General features: G+C 43.0%; 1 protein-coding gene across 3 annotated transcripts in view; it reads right to left on the reverse strand.

The window, feature by feature from the left end:
• Positions 1–1,951: 1,951 nt before the first annotated feature.
• Positions 1,952–18,320, reverse strand: part of LOC124280347 (endothelin-converting enzyme 2-like) — a 61,217-nt gene continuing 44,848 nt past the window's right edge. For all 3 annotated transcript variants that reach the window (XM_046716252.1, XM_046716251.1, XM_046716253.1), the window contains 17 exons: positions 17,596–17,795; positions 16,979–17,158; positions 14,001–14,087; positions 12,901–13,034; positions 11,435–11,528; positions 10,242–10,370; positions 9,883–9,981; positions 9,269–9,346; positions 8,577–8,680; positions 8,071–8,129; positions 7,416–7,467; positions 7,150–7,217; positions 6,327–6,451; positions 5,975–6,040; positions 5,616–5,711; positions 5,340–5,416; positions 1,952–4,747 (listed from right to left, as the gene is read on the reverse strand). In XM_046716252.1, coding sequence (XP_046572208.1) covers positions 4,648–4,747; positions 5,340–5,416; positions 5,616–5,711; positions 5,975–6,040; positions 6,327–6,451; positions 7,150–7,217; positions 7,416–7,467; positions 8,071–8,129; positions 8,577–8,680; positions 9,269–9,346; positions 9,883–9,981; positions 10,242–10,370; positions 11,435–11,528; positions 12,901–13,034; positions 14,001–14,087; positions 16,979–17,158; positions 17,596–17,795 — 1,748 coding nt within the window. In that variant the 3' untranslated portion in view covers positions 1,952–4,647. The remainder of the gene's footprint in view (positions 4,748–5,339; positions 5,417–5,615; positions 5,712–5,974; positions 6,041–6,326; positions 6,452–7,149; positions 7,218–7,415; positions 7,468–8,070; positions 8,130–8,576; positions 8,681–9,268; positions 9,347–9,882; positions 9,982–10,241; positions 10,371–11,434; positions 11,529–12,900; positions 13,035–14,000; positions 14,088–16,978; positions 17,159–17,595; positions 17,796–18,320) is intronic.

Here is an 18,320-nt window from a genome sequence, read left to right on the forward strand (position 1 = left end):
AAGTTTCTGTGTGTTTCAGCTCCATAACCCGTGCTTGTGGGTTTCACCAGAGAAGTTAAGTCCAAGTTGAGCATCATATTTGGGATTTTTGGAAATGACCAATGGACGGTTTCCAGACGAAAACTGTAAGTTCCTTTTTGCAAAATCATCTTCCTGACAAGGCCTTTCGTTGATATATCAACATAAACTATTAACACTTTTTAGCAAATTTAAATGACTTAGTCCGTCGGAATACAGATCGGCCGGTAATATTCTTATTTTACTTTTGAGTGTAATCGTTCATTTGAGGTCAAAATGATTTGTTTTCTGAAAAAAAGGTCAGGTGTAGTCAGGTCCAATCTTTGACCCTTAGCTACTAAACGGTTTGATATAAATATCATATGGTCGTGGTGATTGCAGATTCAGCGGGGTCGTGGCCTAGTGGTTAAAGCGTTCGCTCGTCACGCAGAGGACCCGGGTTCGACTCGCCACGTGGGTACAATGTCTGAAGCCCATTGCCGGTGTCCCCGCCGTGATATTTGCTGGAATATTGCTAAAAGCGGCGTAAAACTAAAATCACCCACACTCAGTTGTGATTGCAACAAACAAATAAATCAATTTGCTTTGGTCATAGATGTGCTTTGGTTTGCCTCAGTGAGTGGAATTTGTAACAGAATTTTATTTTCTTGTTTAAAGAATGCGATGGTTTTTTTCCTGACTTGTCGTGCACTTAATTCCACAAAAGGAGACAAGCACGGTGTAAAGGGGACCTGTTGTGTCTCGTATACATAAACAAAACGATACATTCATCAGGTACTTTGGACCTGTTCTGCTCAATATTCCCGAATTTAATATGAGACGTTCATTAACTACACGGGGCGTTTTCTGGCCCGTGGTCATAGAAAGGAGGGACCCGTGAAGATCCGGGTTAGAATTGATCTTCAGTAACCCATGCTTGTCGTAAAAGGCGACTAACGGGATCGGGTGGTCAGGGTCGCTGACTTGGTTCACACATGTCATCGGTTCCCAGTTGAGTAGATCGATGCTCATGCTTTTGCTCACTGGATTGTCTGGTCCTGACTCGATTATGTACAGACCGCCGCCATATAGCTGGGACATTGCTGAGTGCGGCGTAAAACTAAACTTACTCACTCACTCATAGAAAGGAGGGACCCTAGAAGTCCCTCAAAGAAAAAAGTACAGGACCATGCAGGGCACGGTTTCACAAAGCGATCATAGCGCTAAGGAGATCGTAACTCCAATACGTTAACAAAGGCTTACGATTGTCGTAGAGCTAAGATCGCTTTATGGAACAGGCAGCAGAACATCAAAGGAGGTTAGGCTACAGTAAACTTCGGCTATAACGAAGACAAAGGAACCACCTATTCCAGTTCGATATAACCGTAGTTGGTTATTCGTATTTCGACTAAAATATACATCCGAAACATAAAGTTTCACTTATTTTAGTTCGTCAGTTCGTTATGTTCGTTTGTTGTTTTACGCCGCACTCAGTAATACTCAAGCTATACGGCGGCGGTCTGTAAATAATCGATCTAGACCAGACAATCAAGTGATTAACAACATGGCATCGATCTACGCTGTTGGAATACGATGACATGTGTCAACCAAGTCAGCGAACCTGACCACCCGATCCCGTTAGTCGCCTCTTCCGACAAGCATGGGTTACTGAAGACCAATTCTAACCCGGATCGGGGCGGTGGGGTAGCCTAGTGGTTAAAGCGTTCGCTCGTCACGCCAAAGACCCGGGTTCGAATCCTCACATGGATACATTGTGTGAAGCTCATTTCTGGTGTCCCCCGCCGTTATATTGCTGGAATATTGCTAAAAGCGGCGTAAAACCAAACTCACTCACTCACTCTAACCCGGATCTTCACGAGTCCAGTTCGTTATAAGCATGTTCTGTGTATGCGTAATTTACTGCTCATGATGTCAGAGAACATAACACATCCTGTACGATACGACAGTTTATTCCGTACAAACACCTGTAGCGTTCTTTACGTCTATATCCCTTGTAAAGAACACTGAACCTGTAAAGTAAGTCTGCTGATCAACACAGATTATGTACAGACATCAACACAGATACAACACAGAGTTATGTCATTGTATTATCTTACATGTACCAAACTAGAGTGTAACGTTTTGATAAATTTCTACGAACAGGGGGTGTACCACGTCGTCATAGCAACAGTTTGCATTCGTTGTCGTCATTCTTAGGGGGTGAGTGAGTGTGGTTTTACGCCACTGTTAGCAATGTTCCAGCAATATTACGGCGGGTTACTCTAGAAACGAGCTTAACACATAGTACCCATGTGGGGAATCGAACCCGGGTCTTCTGTGTGATGAGCGAACGCTTTAACCACTAGGCTATCACAACGCCCCCATCATATTGAGGTATAGGGGTAGAACAGTGGTTAAAACGTCGACCTGGGTTCGATTCCCCACATGGGTACAATGTGTGAAGCCCATTCCTGGTGTCCCCCGCGGTGATATTGCTGGAATATTGCTAAAAGCGGCTTCACATCAAATCATAACCACTGGGCCTACCAGCCTTTAGGTACTGGTCGCTGGCCTCCTTGTTTAGAAATGCTATTCGAACAGTTTTCGATAGTGTCATGGAGCTAACTAAATTTAGTTATATTTCAAGTTGAAAGCAAAGTGCACCCTCGGGTATCCAGTGAAATGTATCTCCATTCTATAACAGCGTTCCATGAAAATCGTTCGGGAGCTCACATCTCTTTCAACTTCACATAGAATCTCTCTCGCTTGTTGGAGTTATTTGATTGGACGGCTATTTTTAGCATCGTCTCATTTGATTGACTGACTGAGCTTTAGTTTTACGCCGCTTTTAGCAACATTCCAGCAAATATCACGGCGGGTGACACCAGATGTGGGCTTCACACATTGTGCCCATGTGGGGAATCGAACCCGGGTCTTCTGCGTGACGAGCGAACACTTTAACCACTAGGCTACCCCACCGCCACCGTGTCATTTGAATATGACTCAAAACAAAGGTGTGATCGCAAACAGGTCCAGGGCATTTATAACAACAGAATGGATAGAGAGTGCACTGGATAACTGAGGGTGGTGAAAGGTTATTTTACGCCCCTTCGTTAACAACCACATGCATGTCGGGCTTAGGGCAAGGACCATACATTCTGGCGATTATTATTATCATTACTGGCAAAATATAAACCAATGTTAATTGCTCCCTGGGCTGTTTGGTCTTAGCTCATTCATACGTAAGATTATGATCTAGTCCAGACAAACAAATACATAAGTCTCAGTCCAAGTATACTATAGAAGTCCTCTACAAAAGCAAAAGCACACCGTATCTACTGAACAAAACGTTAATAAACGTAATATATACACCACAAGGCTGTATATTTTGAAACTAGATTATTGGATACAAGAGTACTCCTAGAGTACCTGAACCCGCGAAATGCATTGAATAATTAGAGAATAGACACCATCAGGGGAGTGGACTTTATTATTTATTGACAATGGAGATCATCCAATCTTACTTTTTGTCATGTCGCTAAAAATATACGCCCGAAATGTCAGACCTACAAAGATATATTTCGCTGAAGATTGAGTGGTTGGTTTTGCCCTTAAGCAGCCGCTGAGACAGAATGCCAGTCTACGCAGAAGATGGCGTATGTTCAACGTCACACCAATGTCGTAAATTTACATTACGTCATCACTTGTTTGTGTAACGTCGTTCAAACAACTGCTTGAGTAAGCTGGTTCCCGGCCCCCTTTGCGCGCGCTAACTTTCCATATGCGAGACGGGGCCCAGCTTACTGTTTGAGCTGTTGTCATTTTTTCAGAATGACGTCAATGGGTAATATGCATTCTATCCATAACTCGGATTGCTGATTAATTTTGCAGTTTTCATTTTCCACTATTTTTATAATAATGTTTTCCATATTCACAAGAACTTATCTCGGCTTATAATAACACGTCCAACCGATGAACAACATGAATAGCATCAGACAAAGGAAATATTCTCCAGAAACAAGTATTTTCATAAAACCAATAACCAACAGATATAAACAAAAACAGAAACAGTGACAAGTTATACCAACAATAAACTCACGTGACGTACATGTATATTATCACATATGACAATAACATGTTCTACAAAGATATCAGAACGGACACATCAATAGTACCAAATAATATCAACATATACTGATGAACAAAAATAAGGGAACGGCAGTTAAGTCAGTATATACCTCTCCGATTATGTGGCGATATAAGCCACATATATTTCACTTTCAGTCTTAATAATGTCGATATGAAGCTTTTGTTGCTGCGAAACTATGTGTTCCGTTACTTAATTTCAACAGTATATGTATATATAATATACATATTGTCATCTTCTTGTTCCTTTGTTTCCTTGTCTTGTATTCTAAATTGATGCACTGTTTATATTCGATATATAAGAAACATATCATCCACATTAATGCCACTTGTCAATATAGTGACTCCACATATGGAATCTCAATTATCCATTGAATTGTTCACATTCACAGTGTTTGTTCTGTTTTAATATCCAGGTTTCACAACACACGATGTCCATGTAGATGTGAACCAATCACATTGCGTCAACTTTCAACCAATCAGACTGCTCCATGTCATAGCCAATCACCACACGCCACATTTCTTGTCCGGATTCATCTCTGTTTGGGGAGTACATTTAAAAGCATCTCTGAAGTAGTCCGAATTTGACACAGTACCGATAACCCTGCAACATAGTAGAAACATACATCAGTGAGAGGGTGAGTTTATTTTTACGCCGCTTTTAGCAATATTCCTGCATTATCACGGCGGGGGACACATGAAATGGACTTCACACATTGTACGCATGTGGCGAATCGAACCCAGGTCTTCAGCGTGACCAGCGAACGCTTTAACAACTAGGCTACCCCACCGCCCTTCATGACCAAAGAGATTGACAACGAGGATATAGAGGATAACAACAGTCTGATAGGGATGGCAACCCCCACACTAACAGAACCACACCCTTTGATCCCATGTCACCAGCTGCAGGTCACACGTTAAGATCCCCGTTAAAATGGCTTCAGCAATCCATGCTTGTAGTCACAGTCAACTATGAGGATCGGATGGTCAGGCTGTATTAGTCATCGTATGCATGTATAGATCGATTCTCGTTATGACAATCACTGGATTGTCTGATCCTGACTCGATGGTTTACGGACCAGCATCACAAAGCTGGAATATGTGCGGCGTTAAACAACAAACAAAACAAACATATTTCATATTCCGGTAGATTCTGATAAAGACACTGATAAATGAAGCTGAAATGTCTGTCTCACCTGAATTTGGAGGGACTGTGTGGGTCTGTGATGATCTGGTTGTGAAGAGCCGCATCAGTGCTCAGTGAACACCATCCCTGCAAAACATTCACGTTAAAGAAATCTTACTCATCTCTTATTCATGTTCCTGACCAATCTGAACCCTGTGGACGTTTTCAAAGAAGATCTAATTCAGCGAGTGTTTGGAATCTAAACATGGTCAAAGAATGGAGGACATTTTTGTTTATGAATGAAATGTAGACTAGACATTACCACCATAATTTTAGCATCCATTACCTGAGCAAAGTTGACGAAGAACAGCTGCTCGTGAGATAGTTCCAAACCCGGAAGTGGTGGTTCCTCCCCATTTTCCGACACCCACTTCCGGTAAGCCTGAAACAGATAATGACATATCGATGTCATTCGACACTTTACGCTCCAATCCGTAACCTGCAAGAAGACTGCTGTATCAGCCATCGTTATGTGTATTATTACGACAAACCAAAGAAAATGATTACGAGGTCAAAGCAACTGATTCAGGACTGCCATTGTCGAGATATACGCGTTGACACTAGCATAAGTTCTTTAGTCCAGGCATTCCTTCCTCCCACAGGGTTACACAGAGAAAACCCACCAATCTGACAGGCTGTACCCACCTCGAAGGATGCCTTGATGCCACCATTGTCCGCCATATTTTCTCCAAGAGTCATCTTACCATTCACCTGCAATGCCATGTTTATCAAACTGAAGGAGGCGGCATCGTAAAGGATAAAGCAGAGAAAACTAGGAACTATTGTTAAAACATTTTGAGCATTAGTTTGAACATTCATTGACTCACCATTAAGTTCACAAGGGACTGATAATGTCATATTTAAAACCGTGAAGGTTATTTTAAAGGATGACGTAATTCCTGAGATTTTCCTTATTTCCTTAGAACAAGGAAGTTCAAGGATAGCGTACATGCCGGGAATTGTCAAGGGTAACCTAATTCCTTCAGAGGGTACTCACGTGATCTCCGTTGATGGAAAAGCTGGAGTACTGGTCCACTAAACACTTGGCCAGACTGGTGAACTTCGTCAAAGAGGAGTTGGTCCACCACTGATGGAAGTTCCCCACCATGTCGTACTGGCGACCTGCAAACAAAGTGAGTGAGTGTGTTGGGTTCAAAGCCACCCTTAACAGTAGTATCAGGACAAAATCACACGGTGTGGAGGGAAATCCCAAAGTGATGCTCTACTTAGGACTATCACTCTGGTGAATTCACGAGCAAAGGTTATGGTGCTGAAAAACACAGAAACGTGATCTAAGCCAACCGGAAGTCATGCAAGATCATACCGCCAATCGTTCTAAGGGGCGCAACTCTGCGCAACAAATTCCGACGCCTTATGCAACAAATGGAGTGTTGTTTGACACAAGACCCAAGAGCTGTCCCAGAGACAAACGATCTGTACAGCAGACACTGTACGCTTATGAATACATATTTCATATAAGACCCGTGAAGATCCGGGTTAGTATTGATCTTCAGTAACCCATGCTTGTTGTAAAAGGCGACTAACGGGATCGGGTGGTCAGGGTTGCTGACTTGGTTGACACATGCCATCGTATCCCAATTGCGTAGGTCGATGCTCATGCTGTTTGTCACTGAACTTAAAGACGGGAATATTGTTGAGTGCGCCGTTAAACAACATACAAAACAAACCATACTTCATATTCCTGAAGATTCTGATAAAGACATTAAGAAGCCACACCCTTGCCATTTCCAGCACATACAGTTTCAGGTGAGTGAGACATTAATGAATCACTTTAATCGTTCTTAAAACGTCTACAATACCTTCGTCATCAAAGCCGTGCGTGATTTCATGACCAATGACCATCCCAATCCCACCAAACACAAGTGACCTGGAACAGACACGAATTGAACATGAGTGAGTGAGTGAGTTAGCAATATTCCGACAATATCACGGCGGGGGACACCAGAAATGGGCTTCACGCATTGTGCCCATGTGGGGAATCGAACCCGCGTCTTTGGCGTGACGAGCGAACGTTTTAACCATGGGTGTATGACGGGGTACATGGGGGTATTACTGGGTTACTTACATGGGGTACTCCTTGCTGTAGAAGGGAGGCTGAAGAATAGCTGCTGGGAACGCTGGAAGTAGAGACGTATTGCAAGGTCATACAGGAACACAAAGACTGACTGAGTTTGGTTTTACGCCGCTTTTAGCAATATTCCAGCAACATCACGGCGGGGACACCAGAAATGGGCTTCACACATTGTACCCATGTGGGGATTCGAACCCGGGTCTTCGGCGTGACGAGCCAACGCTTTAACCATTAGGCTACCCCACCGCCCCAGGAACACAAAGAAAGCAAACTGTCTTACTTTCCGACAGTGGAAGGTTACCTCTGTCTTGTCTCACCGGATGTCAGGATAAATGATCCCAGGATAAATGATCCGAGACTTAATTCATGGATAGTCCTCGCTTTGATTCAGAAATAATTTCAACTTTGATTAGTACTAACTAAGATTTAAAGATAACCTTTTCCTTGATTCATGGATAAACCCGACCTCGATTTATCGATAATCACAGCTTTGATTCAGGGAAAATCCTAGCTTTGAGTCCTGACTGATTTATTTTAGTTATTGTGACAAAACACATTAAAATGAATTCAATTCAAATTTAATTTCTTTACAATGCAAAAACAAGAAGAAAAAACATTTTCTGAGGCTGGTGGTGAAGTTGCAACATACTGATGGAGTTTCTGTTGGGGCTGTAGAACGCGTTGACAATAGCTGGGGTCGTTGTCCACCTGAAACAAAGGCCATCACGTAAATTCATCGCCAGTAACAAATCACCGGATTATATGGCCCTGCTAATATATCTAGGTTTGTGTGCGCCATACTGGAAGTGAGTTCCTTAGGACTGCATTAATTCGGTAACTGCCACGCCGTGACGTAACTAACATATTGTCCCGAAGCCACGTAAACACCAACTTACTCACTCATTATCTCCTTATTTTGTCCCTCTCGCACGCACGCACGCACGTACGCGCGTATTCACTCATAAGCATTCCTGAATTCTATCATGAAAGGCCCTCCTGTCGCAGATCTAACACTGACGGCTTCAGAACATTGCCGCATTCACTCTCCCATGATATGCTTGACCAGGGTCCTGCCTAATCAATTTATTGAAATTATTGAAATTGATAACTACAAGCTTAGCTACATAATCATGACTGTGGAGTAGTCTCCCTTACTCTTCCCTGTCCACCAGGAGGCGCAGATAAAATGCGTTATCTCTGACGCGGTCCTTCAACAGCGTCAGAACGTTCTCAAAATAGGTCGTCTCGTTGAAAGAAACCTGGAAATATAAAGAAATATCAATATCAATATTATACAATTATTGACTTCTAGTGAGGTTGATCCAATGATTTATCGACCTTGGACATGTCATATTCACCAAGGCGAAGCCATTATATAGCGGAAATCTACCCGTCATATAATAAAAATTTTAACAAACATAATGTATCGTGAAGTGGGTATTTTTTGTACAGTTTTCACTACGAGAGTGTGAACAAAAATGAAGTCAATTTTTACGTTTCAGAAAAGGAATTCGGCAGACCAAGTGGAATAGATTGTGTAGAGCAGCGATTTATCTAAACCTGCTCAAATGTCGATAGACACTCCAAACTGTTGTTATATAATAAGTCTGTACGAATTTATGACTTTGTTTCCAATTTCCCTCCCGCTCTTAATTTTCATTCCGACATGAAATAATAGCCCGTTTTATTATCTAAATTTTCTCAGTCGTGGACATTTATACCAAGATGTGGTAAAACAATCATTGTTAGCCTTGCCTGGTGTGGTAACCATGGTAACCCTGACTCAAGAGTTGACATAGATTTCGTCACAGAAATACTACAGAAACACACAAAGTTCAGTTTCTTACATCACCATACTCGTCGTTGAGAACGGTGTCGTTCAGCATCTTGTCAGGGTAACCGATTTTCTCCAGTATTGCCTCTGCCTGAAACAGAACAATGTTCAGTATAATGAAGAGCTCTTAAACTAACATAAGGCCAAAGCGTTTGCTGGACACGCCGAGAATGGGTACAGCGTGTTTCTGTGTACCCCGTTTTTGTGTACCCCGCTCTGATATTGCTGGAATATTACTAAAAGCCACGTAAAACCATAATCACCATAAAACCAACACAGGGACCGTTCATAATTTATGGCTTTTATTATTTTTAAAAAAAAAAGGGGGGGAGAAAGAGATGATGATGACGATGATTTTGAGGGGGTGTCACCCATTTTGTTCTGGGGAGATAGGGGTGGGGTGTCACCAATTTTGTACACATGTACTACAGGTGCTGGTGGTTTTCACGTTAAAGACCTGCATCAGATCGGTTGTCCGGACAACAGGTAGTTCACACGCCTTGATACAACTAATGTAATTTCCATCCGTGAAGATGCGGATTAGAACTGGCCTCCAGCAGCCCATGCCCGGGGTAAGAGGCGACTGGTGGGATCGGGTGGGTTGATCGCTCTCTCACTCAGGTGTACCTTATGGAGGGCGTATTTCCGGGTCTGCTCGTCCATCCAAGTGGCCTTCCTCAGCAAGTTTTCAAAGGCTTCTCTCAGGTACCGGATCATAGTAACAGCCTGCAATAACATCAGTATCGACGCAATAATAATATACCACAATGCAGATATTTTACGAGCGCTTCATACGATAAAACAACAATTTTCCTTACCATACTGATAGCGGTATGTTTTCTCTAATTGTTTGAATGATCAGATTTATCAAGTCGTGTCAAGGAAACGACAATTAAAAAGGCATCTTTGTAATTTTCAATAAAAATTAGTAAAAGAATGTTTTGAGTTTGAAAGACCTTCCCCAGTGCTACTAGATGATTTCTTACATTTTGCTTGGCCTCTCTGTCGAAGTAGTTGTCGATGAAGAGTCTGCCCACGGCATCACCCATGTTGTTGTTGACGTAGTCCACGCACATCCGCCACTTTGGTGGCATGCGTTTGGTTCCGAATATCACCTGGAATCATGGGACTTGTGAGTGAGTGAGCGACGGGAGGACATGGTAAATTTAAATTGCACAGCCATATAGCGACGGGAGGACATTTTACATTCGTTAAAAACTCATACCATGAAAAGCAGTTTAACTGTACTGTGTCAAACTCTTTGGGTTCGAGGCAATTGGGGATTCGATTCATTAATTTCGACAGATGCGAACATAAAATATCACAGATATAGAAAAAGTTTTCAGGGACTGAGACGAAAACAACCGGGAATTCGACACTTCCGCGCTCTACACACAGCAGTTAAAAACAAATCAGTGCCTCTGGGGACTACAAGAAAAGCATAATATTTTTACACATATTCATAATTTACAAAACACATCAATTTAAATATTACAAAATTAAATGTCCGCAAGCATGGGTGGCCAGATTGTTCAGACTTGCTGCTCTATAATACACGCTTGCAACGTCCACGAAGTCAAACAAACGATGCTGGATTTACAGGAATGCCGCATTAAGCGGGGTATGCATTGAGGAGATCCATGATGACAAAATGTTACAAACAGTACAATCCCGTGAAGTACTAACGATGCAACTCAGGAGGCGATTCAAATGAGTAACGCGGAATATTCCACCTATTAGTGCACACATACAACCACGCACGCACGCACGCACGCACGCACGCACGCACGCACGCACGCACACAGAAGCATATCTACCAAATTCTCTCCACTGGTTGTGCCTCACCGATCGCCATTACCTGTATTAATTCAATTCAAATCCTGTCAACATCGTCATCACTTTATGTCAAATGTTATGGTTATTTTATTTCCCTTTGCCATGTATTCATATAATAACAACGATAAATATTCTAGTCTCAATATGTCTGAAACGTTGTTCACGTGACGTTATTGTTTAAATTCCGGTGGTGATTTTCCGAGCGCTTCCATTGGTTCTCATTTCGCTCTTGTCAGTCAGGCAATGTCTGTACATCGTCATGTACGTGCTCCCCAACCCTCCTCACCGTCACAGGGCTGTGGTGACCCCCGGCATCTGTGACGACAGTGCAGTGAACACTCACCTTGTTGTAGTCCCTCTGGCTGTCACGGATCCGCTCGTCCAGGTTGTTGACTCGGTTCATCATGATCCGCCACATCATGTAATTGACCACCGTCCTGTGTGGGACATTGTTACAAGACCATTACATGAAGAAGCTAATACAGAGACACTGCAGGGAGGGTGGGGCTACGGTGAGGGTGGGACAAGGGCTGGATGTTGGGGAAGGGCCCGAAAAAGAAGTAAAGGCGCATGTCTAAACCTAGACTTGCACAAGTTTCTAAGGTAATAGGTGAGGTGAGGTGAAATTGGATTTTACGTCGTACTCGAGAATATTTCGCTCATATGACGACGTGCATGCGTGTGTATGTGTAGGTGCGGCTGCTTGTACTAGCCCAGACTTAAGCTGGTTTTATAGTGCTAGTCCACTGAGATACCATGCCACAGTGAAGCATGAATACCCCACTCAGACACATTATACTGACTCCGAGCCGACCAGTCCTTGTTGTACCCATTAATGCCGAGCGCCAGGCAGGGACCAACAAGTACCATATTTTAACGTCTTTTGGTATGACGCGGTCGAAGATCGAACCCACGACCTTCCGCTCTCCAGGCGGACGCTCTAACCACCACACCACAGAGGCGGTCTTCTAAGGTAATAATTAATAGTTATGATAGTAAATGATAATTTCTATAAAAATAACAGTAATACGTAATAACAGACTGAGGTCCTTGTACTGTCCGCTTATCTAGACTTGCCTCTTTAAAGGACAGAATTAACATACATCCATGGGCTTGGCACTCAGTACAGCCTTGGAGCAAGCCTAGACCAAAACGTTCATACCATTTTGTCGAAACAAAAGAGCAGGTTTAAGGTGTTGACAAACGAATGGTCTTAATTAAATCAGGGACAAATAACCAGCAGATCCTGCTGCGGCAAAGGAGTGCAACTTCACAGCGATATATGTAGCTTAAGACACATGTCACCAGTGTGCGAAATAGGCACTGGCCCACTAGCCCGTGGCTTGTAAAAATCCAGTCGGGCAAGTAAATCTCCACAGTCACTGGCCCGACTGGCTATACTGAATTTTTATGGGGCCATTTTGTAAATATATCACTCTCTCCGACTTGATAAGTTATACTTCTTTGATGGGCATTTTAAAAGCTGAGTTGATGAAGAATAATGACAATTATTATGGATATACAACTTCTTTTATTCTGTGTACACTTGCTTGACAACGACTTTAGAATCTATGTCGAAACGTCGCCTCCACAGAATAAAAGAAGAAGTTATAATACACTTTTAAATCATGCAAGATAATGGCCGTGATGAAACCCGTGTCTACATTCAAATTTCGGGCTAGAGAATTATGTTGTTGGCTAGTAACTTTCAGGCATAGCTAGCCCGAAATATGGAAACTAGCAAAATATGGAAACTATTTCGCACACTGCATATCACCAGGTAATATAATGAGGGCAATGATAACTCACTTGTCTGACGTCTTCTGGATGACTTGAAGCATGTTCCTGATGTAGTCGGGCGTGTACACGACGACTTGCTCGGAGTCTGTGATGGTGTGGTTGAAGGGACCGAACATGCCCTTCAGATACCGTAGCCAGTCAAACTGAATGTAAACAGACAAGAGTGAGTGAGTGGGTGGGTTGGGTGAGTGAGTGAGTGTGGGTAGGTGGGTGGGTCGGTGGTTGAGTGGGCGGGTGGGTATGTGAGTGAGTGAGTGAATGAGTAGGTGGGTGAGTGAGTGAGTGAATGAGACACCTGAAATGGGTTTCATACACGGGTTAAACACATTGTATTGATGTGAGCAGTCAAGCCAGTCTATGGTGTCAGCGAACAAGTAAACACTAGGCCTAGGAGTGTTTGAGTGACATCACAGATGTTTTTCTGGATATCATCAAGGGAGATACCTACGATTACTTTTCTGATATCCTTATATTGCATTAATGATCTGATATCCATTCATTATTTCTCTGATATCCATTCATTATTTCTCTGATATCCATACATTTGATTTCTCTGATATCCATACATTTGTTTTCTCTGATATCCATTCATTATTTCTCTGATATCCATACATTTGTTTTCTCTGATATCCATTCATTATTTCTCTGATATCCATTCATTATTTCTCTGATATCCATTCAATATTTCTCTGATATCCATACATTTGTTTTCTCTGATATCCATTCATTATTTCTCTGATATCCATACATTTGTTTTCTCTGATATCCATTCATTATTTCTCTGATATCCATTCATTATTTCTCTGATATCCATTCATTATTTCTCTGATATCCATACATTTGTTTTCTCTGATATCCATTCATTATTTCTCTGATATCCATACATTTGTTTTCTCTGATATCCATTCATTATTTCTCTGATATCCATTCATTATTTCTCTGATATCCATTCAATATTTCTCTGATATCCATACATTTGTTTTCTCTGATATCCATTCATTATTTCTCTGATATCCATACATTTGTTTTCTCTGATATCCATTCATTATTTCTCTGATATCCATACATTTGTTTTCTCTGATATCCATTCACTACATCTCTGGACTTACCCCGGGAATCGAGTCTGTCAGTTCCTTGACGGTCATGCGATGGTACAGCTTGTCCATGTTTCTCCTCTCAGCCTGGGCCAGAGTCAGCTGGAATTGGAGGAAGAGGAATGAAAGTTGAGGGACACCAGAGATATACTATGTTGGTGGAAGTCCATGAACCAAGGCCCATAATCACAACACATGTAGCGTTCTCTGTTTAATCGTTCAGAACATGGCTAACAAATAATGAGAACCATCAGGTACGATTATCTGTACAATACAGTGGTGAAAAATGATGCGAGTTTATCACTGAAAATCCGTGATGACACCAGGTGTTCGCGAAACGTTAACTCGCTGGTCATCTTAGACGTGCGAAAAGAGTTTACACCTGTGCACGGCTCTTGCGTGAGGGAGCGAGCGAGTAAGGTTTCGCCCATCTTTTAGCAACATGCTAGCAATATTCCAGCAATATCACGGCGGGGTACATCAGAAATGGTCATTACATATTGTACCCTTGTGGGGAATCGAACCTAAGTCTTCAGTGAGACGGTCGAACGCTTTAACAGGTTAGGTACCCTATAGGGTACAGCGTAAAATTAAAACTGAAGTCAATTCTTAAGTATGATATACTAGTCAAAAGATCTTAATATAAGGTTCACCTTTTTCCTATTACTGTAGTTATTATGGCCTTCACGTTTGTAGCAGTCTTAACAATGGAGTAATGAGTTATACGTAAAACAGAAAGAACGCAAAATGATCACCTGATTCGTTCATGTTTCTAAAGTCAGTCTGTACATAACTTCTTATGAGAGAGTGAGTTTAGTTTTACGCCGCACTCAGCAATATTCCAGCTATATGGCGGCGGTCTGTAAATAATCAAGTCTGGACCAGACAATCCAGTGATCAGCATGACCATCGATCTGCGGATTTCGGATACGATGACATGTGTCAACCAAGCCAGCGAGCCTGACCACACGATCCCGTTAGTCGCCTCTACGACATGCATGAGTGAGTGCGTTTGGTTTAACCCTGCTTTAAACAGTATGGTATTTTTTTTGTTGTTTAACGCCGCATTCAGCATGGGTTACTGAAGATCAATATTCTAACCCGGACCTTTATGGGTTAACTGTTTATAAGAAGCATATGTACTGTACCGACAAAAAATAAGGGAACTGATGAAATGACAGTGAATGTGTAATTGCTCTTAATGTCCACAAAATCAATTTCGGGCGTGAAGTTCAATATCTGGTTTGTCCACCATGTTGGACGACACGTACACGACACCTTGATGGCGTTCTGTTGATTAACCTCCGGATGGTTGCCCGTGGTATTGCCCGCCATTCCGCCTGAAGAGCTACCCCAAGCTGGGTGCGGGGTCCCTTGCGTAGGCTACACCTTCCGGCCGAGAACGTCCTACAGATGCTCAACTGGGGACATATCTGGGGACTCTGAGGGTCAGTCCAATGTCTGTATGCCCTCTCGTTGGAGATAAGCGTGACGACTTGGGCCCGATGTGGTCTGGCATTATCATCTTGGAATTCAAACTTCCTGCCAATAATTCTAACCAGTGGGGCCACAACAAGACGCAATATTTCGTCAACATATCGCTGACCAGTCAATTGTCCATTAACGATGACCAGATCCGATCGCCTGCCATGTGTAATAGTACCCCACACCATGACACTACCGCCCCCATACCGATCATGGTGAATAATTGCCGCTCTGGCATACCGCTCACCGCTACGTCGCCAACGACGTTTTCTGCCGTCTGTGAGTGAGTGAGTTTAGTTTTACGCCGCACTCAGCAATATTCCAGCTATATGGTGACGGTCTGTAAATAATCGAGTCTGGACCAGACAATCCAGTGATCAACAGCATGAGCATCGATCTGCGCAATTGGGAACCGATGACATGTGTCAACCAAGTCAGCGAGCCTGACCACCCGATCCCGTTAGTCGCCTCTTACGACAAGCATGGGTTACTGAAGATCAATATTCTAACCCGGACCTTCACGGGTAATTCTGCCGTTTGGAACCGGAGGCAAAACCTTGACACATCCGAGAACATGATGTAACGCCAATGGCTCAAAGCCCGTCCCTGATGCTCCCTAGCCCAGACCAATCTTTGGTGCATATGGTGAGCTGTGATGGTGACACCCTTCACAGACCGCCTTGCTTTCAGAGGGGCTTGATAGAGTTGGTTCTTAACGGTTGATACGGGAATTCGTCGTCCAGTTATTGTACGGAATTCCTTATTGATAGCAGGTGCTGATTTGAATCTGTTGCGTAGGGCCATTAATGTACCACGCTCAGGCCTCATTGCAACCCCACCCATTTGACAGTACTTGTCCCACAGGCGTGAATTACACTTTTTGATTTACCCAACATTCGGGCAACTTGGCACAGTGGTGCTCCCCCCTCTATCATACCCACAATTCTCCATTTTGTCTGTCCATTGAGATATTGCCTCGGAGGCATTTTTCAGCGTGTGTTCACCTCAACTGCATTAGTGATTGTGAGTTCTCCAATAGGTGGACACAGTTTAGCTTCTGTGTGCACGTGCATCACGTGTTGTTCATGCATCATGTGGAATTTCATTGTGATTGGATGTTGCGTTCCGCTGCAACGCAACGGTATTGCACACGTCGACGCAACGTTAGCTGCATTCAAATTCTCAGTTCCCATATTGTTTGTCGGTAGCATGAATTTAACAATGGTGTGTTACGAATCACGCATAATATACATGTACTAAAGAAATGAATTCCTGATTCCTTCGTATTTCTATATGAAATATGTTCTTAACTTCTGTTGCGTAGTATATATGAGTTACTTCAAACGTAGCTACGTCTCTGCTACGGAGACCTGGCGCCCGTTTCACGAAGCTCTCGTAGGCCTAAGATCTCGTAGCATTCGTACTTCCTATACTGTAATATTGACTTACGATAGTCGTAGCGCTACGAGAGCTTTGTTAAACGGGGCCCTGCAGGTTAGGTTACTAACGTTAGCAATGGTGATTTCAAAGTCCACCATGTCCTTCATCTGCTGTTCAGCCTCTGTCCGGTCAGCTCCGAACAAGACGGCGACATCAGTGGCCAGGTTTTGGTACACCATGACGTGTTCATCGTTTCGCGGCTTGAGGTAGTAGTCACGTGACGGCATACCAAGCTGAGCCTGGTCAATCTGGGGAGAATACATACGTGAGTGAGTGAGTAAGGTAGTGATATAGTGAGTGAATGAATGAGTGAGCATGATTCTACGCCGCTTTTAACAATATTTCAGCAATATCACGGCGGGTGACACCAGAAATGCGCTTCGCACATTGTACCCATGTGGGGAGTCGAACCCGGGTCTTCGACGTGACGTGCGAACGCTTTAACCACTAGGCTACCCCACCGCCCCAGTGAACGAATGAGTGAGTGTTTAATGACTTCGCATTCAGATCGTAAATGATGTTTATAATACATGATGCATGAGCTCCCTAGATTTCAACAGGATATTCCAAAAAATAATTGTTTGCTTCTATTAAAATCATTTCTCTATCAAAATCATCATCTATTTTCAGAGATCAAGCGCAAGTCTAGGCACAGGATAATGTAAGCCAGTTCCACTGATCTTACCACAATGATATGGACAGAGGAGTTCTTGTCGTCGGGGGACACGCCGGTATCGATGAGGACCATGTTATTGTACAGGCCCAGCTTAATCAGGAGGTCAACAAAATTATATTTGGACTGATCCCACCCTCCCGCCACCGGCCAACCGCCGAGCTCACGGATCAATGCGTCTGTCACGTGAATTCCCTTCTTGGTGATCGTATCTGAAAAAGGTCATCGCGGCATGTCAACATATGGCATCATTGAGGGTACCAACAACTTCCGGGTCGCCGGATGACCTCTTGAGGAAGCCCGACATCCATGTGGCATGAGGGGGTGGTGTCAAGCGTATCTCAGGTCTGATTTACGAAGAGACCCGTCAGGTTTTCCGAATGCATGAAATGTTTATATCAAAGATGTCATTTTACATCTTTGATTCCTTCAAAGTGTGACATATTGATTAGACCTAATCTTGAGTGAGTGAGTTTGGTTTTACGCCGCGTTTTGCAATATTCCAGCAATATCAAGGCGAGGGACACCAGAATACGCGTAATCTGGTAATTCAAGCACCTTATATGAAAACCCCTGTCTAATTTACCCACGTTAGCTGACACGTGACTCAAGAGTGCTTAGACAAGATGCCAAGACAAATTTAGGGGTACATGTATACCAAATACACAGTGACATCAGAATCTTAGCAACTAGCATAGCAACCGGAATATACACAGGTTCCCAAATTTAGTTCCCTC

The sequence above is a fragment of the Haliotis rubra genome, unplaced genomic scaffold, assembly GCF_003918875.1.
Source record: "Haliotis rubra isolate DU_JTF1 unplaced genomic scaffold, ASM391887v1 Scf265, whole genome shotgun sequence".
NCBI lineage: Eukaryota > Metazoa > Mollusca > Gastropoda > Lepetellida > Haliotidae > Haliotis > Haliotis rubra.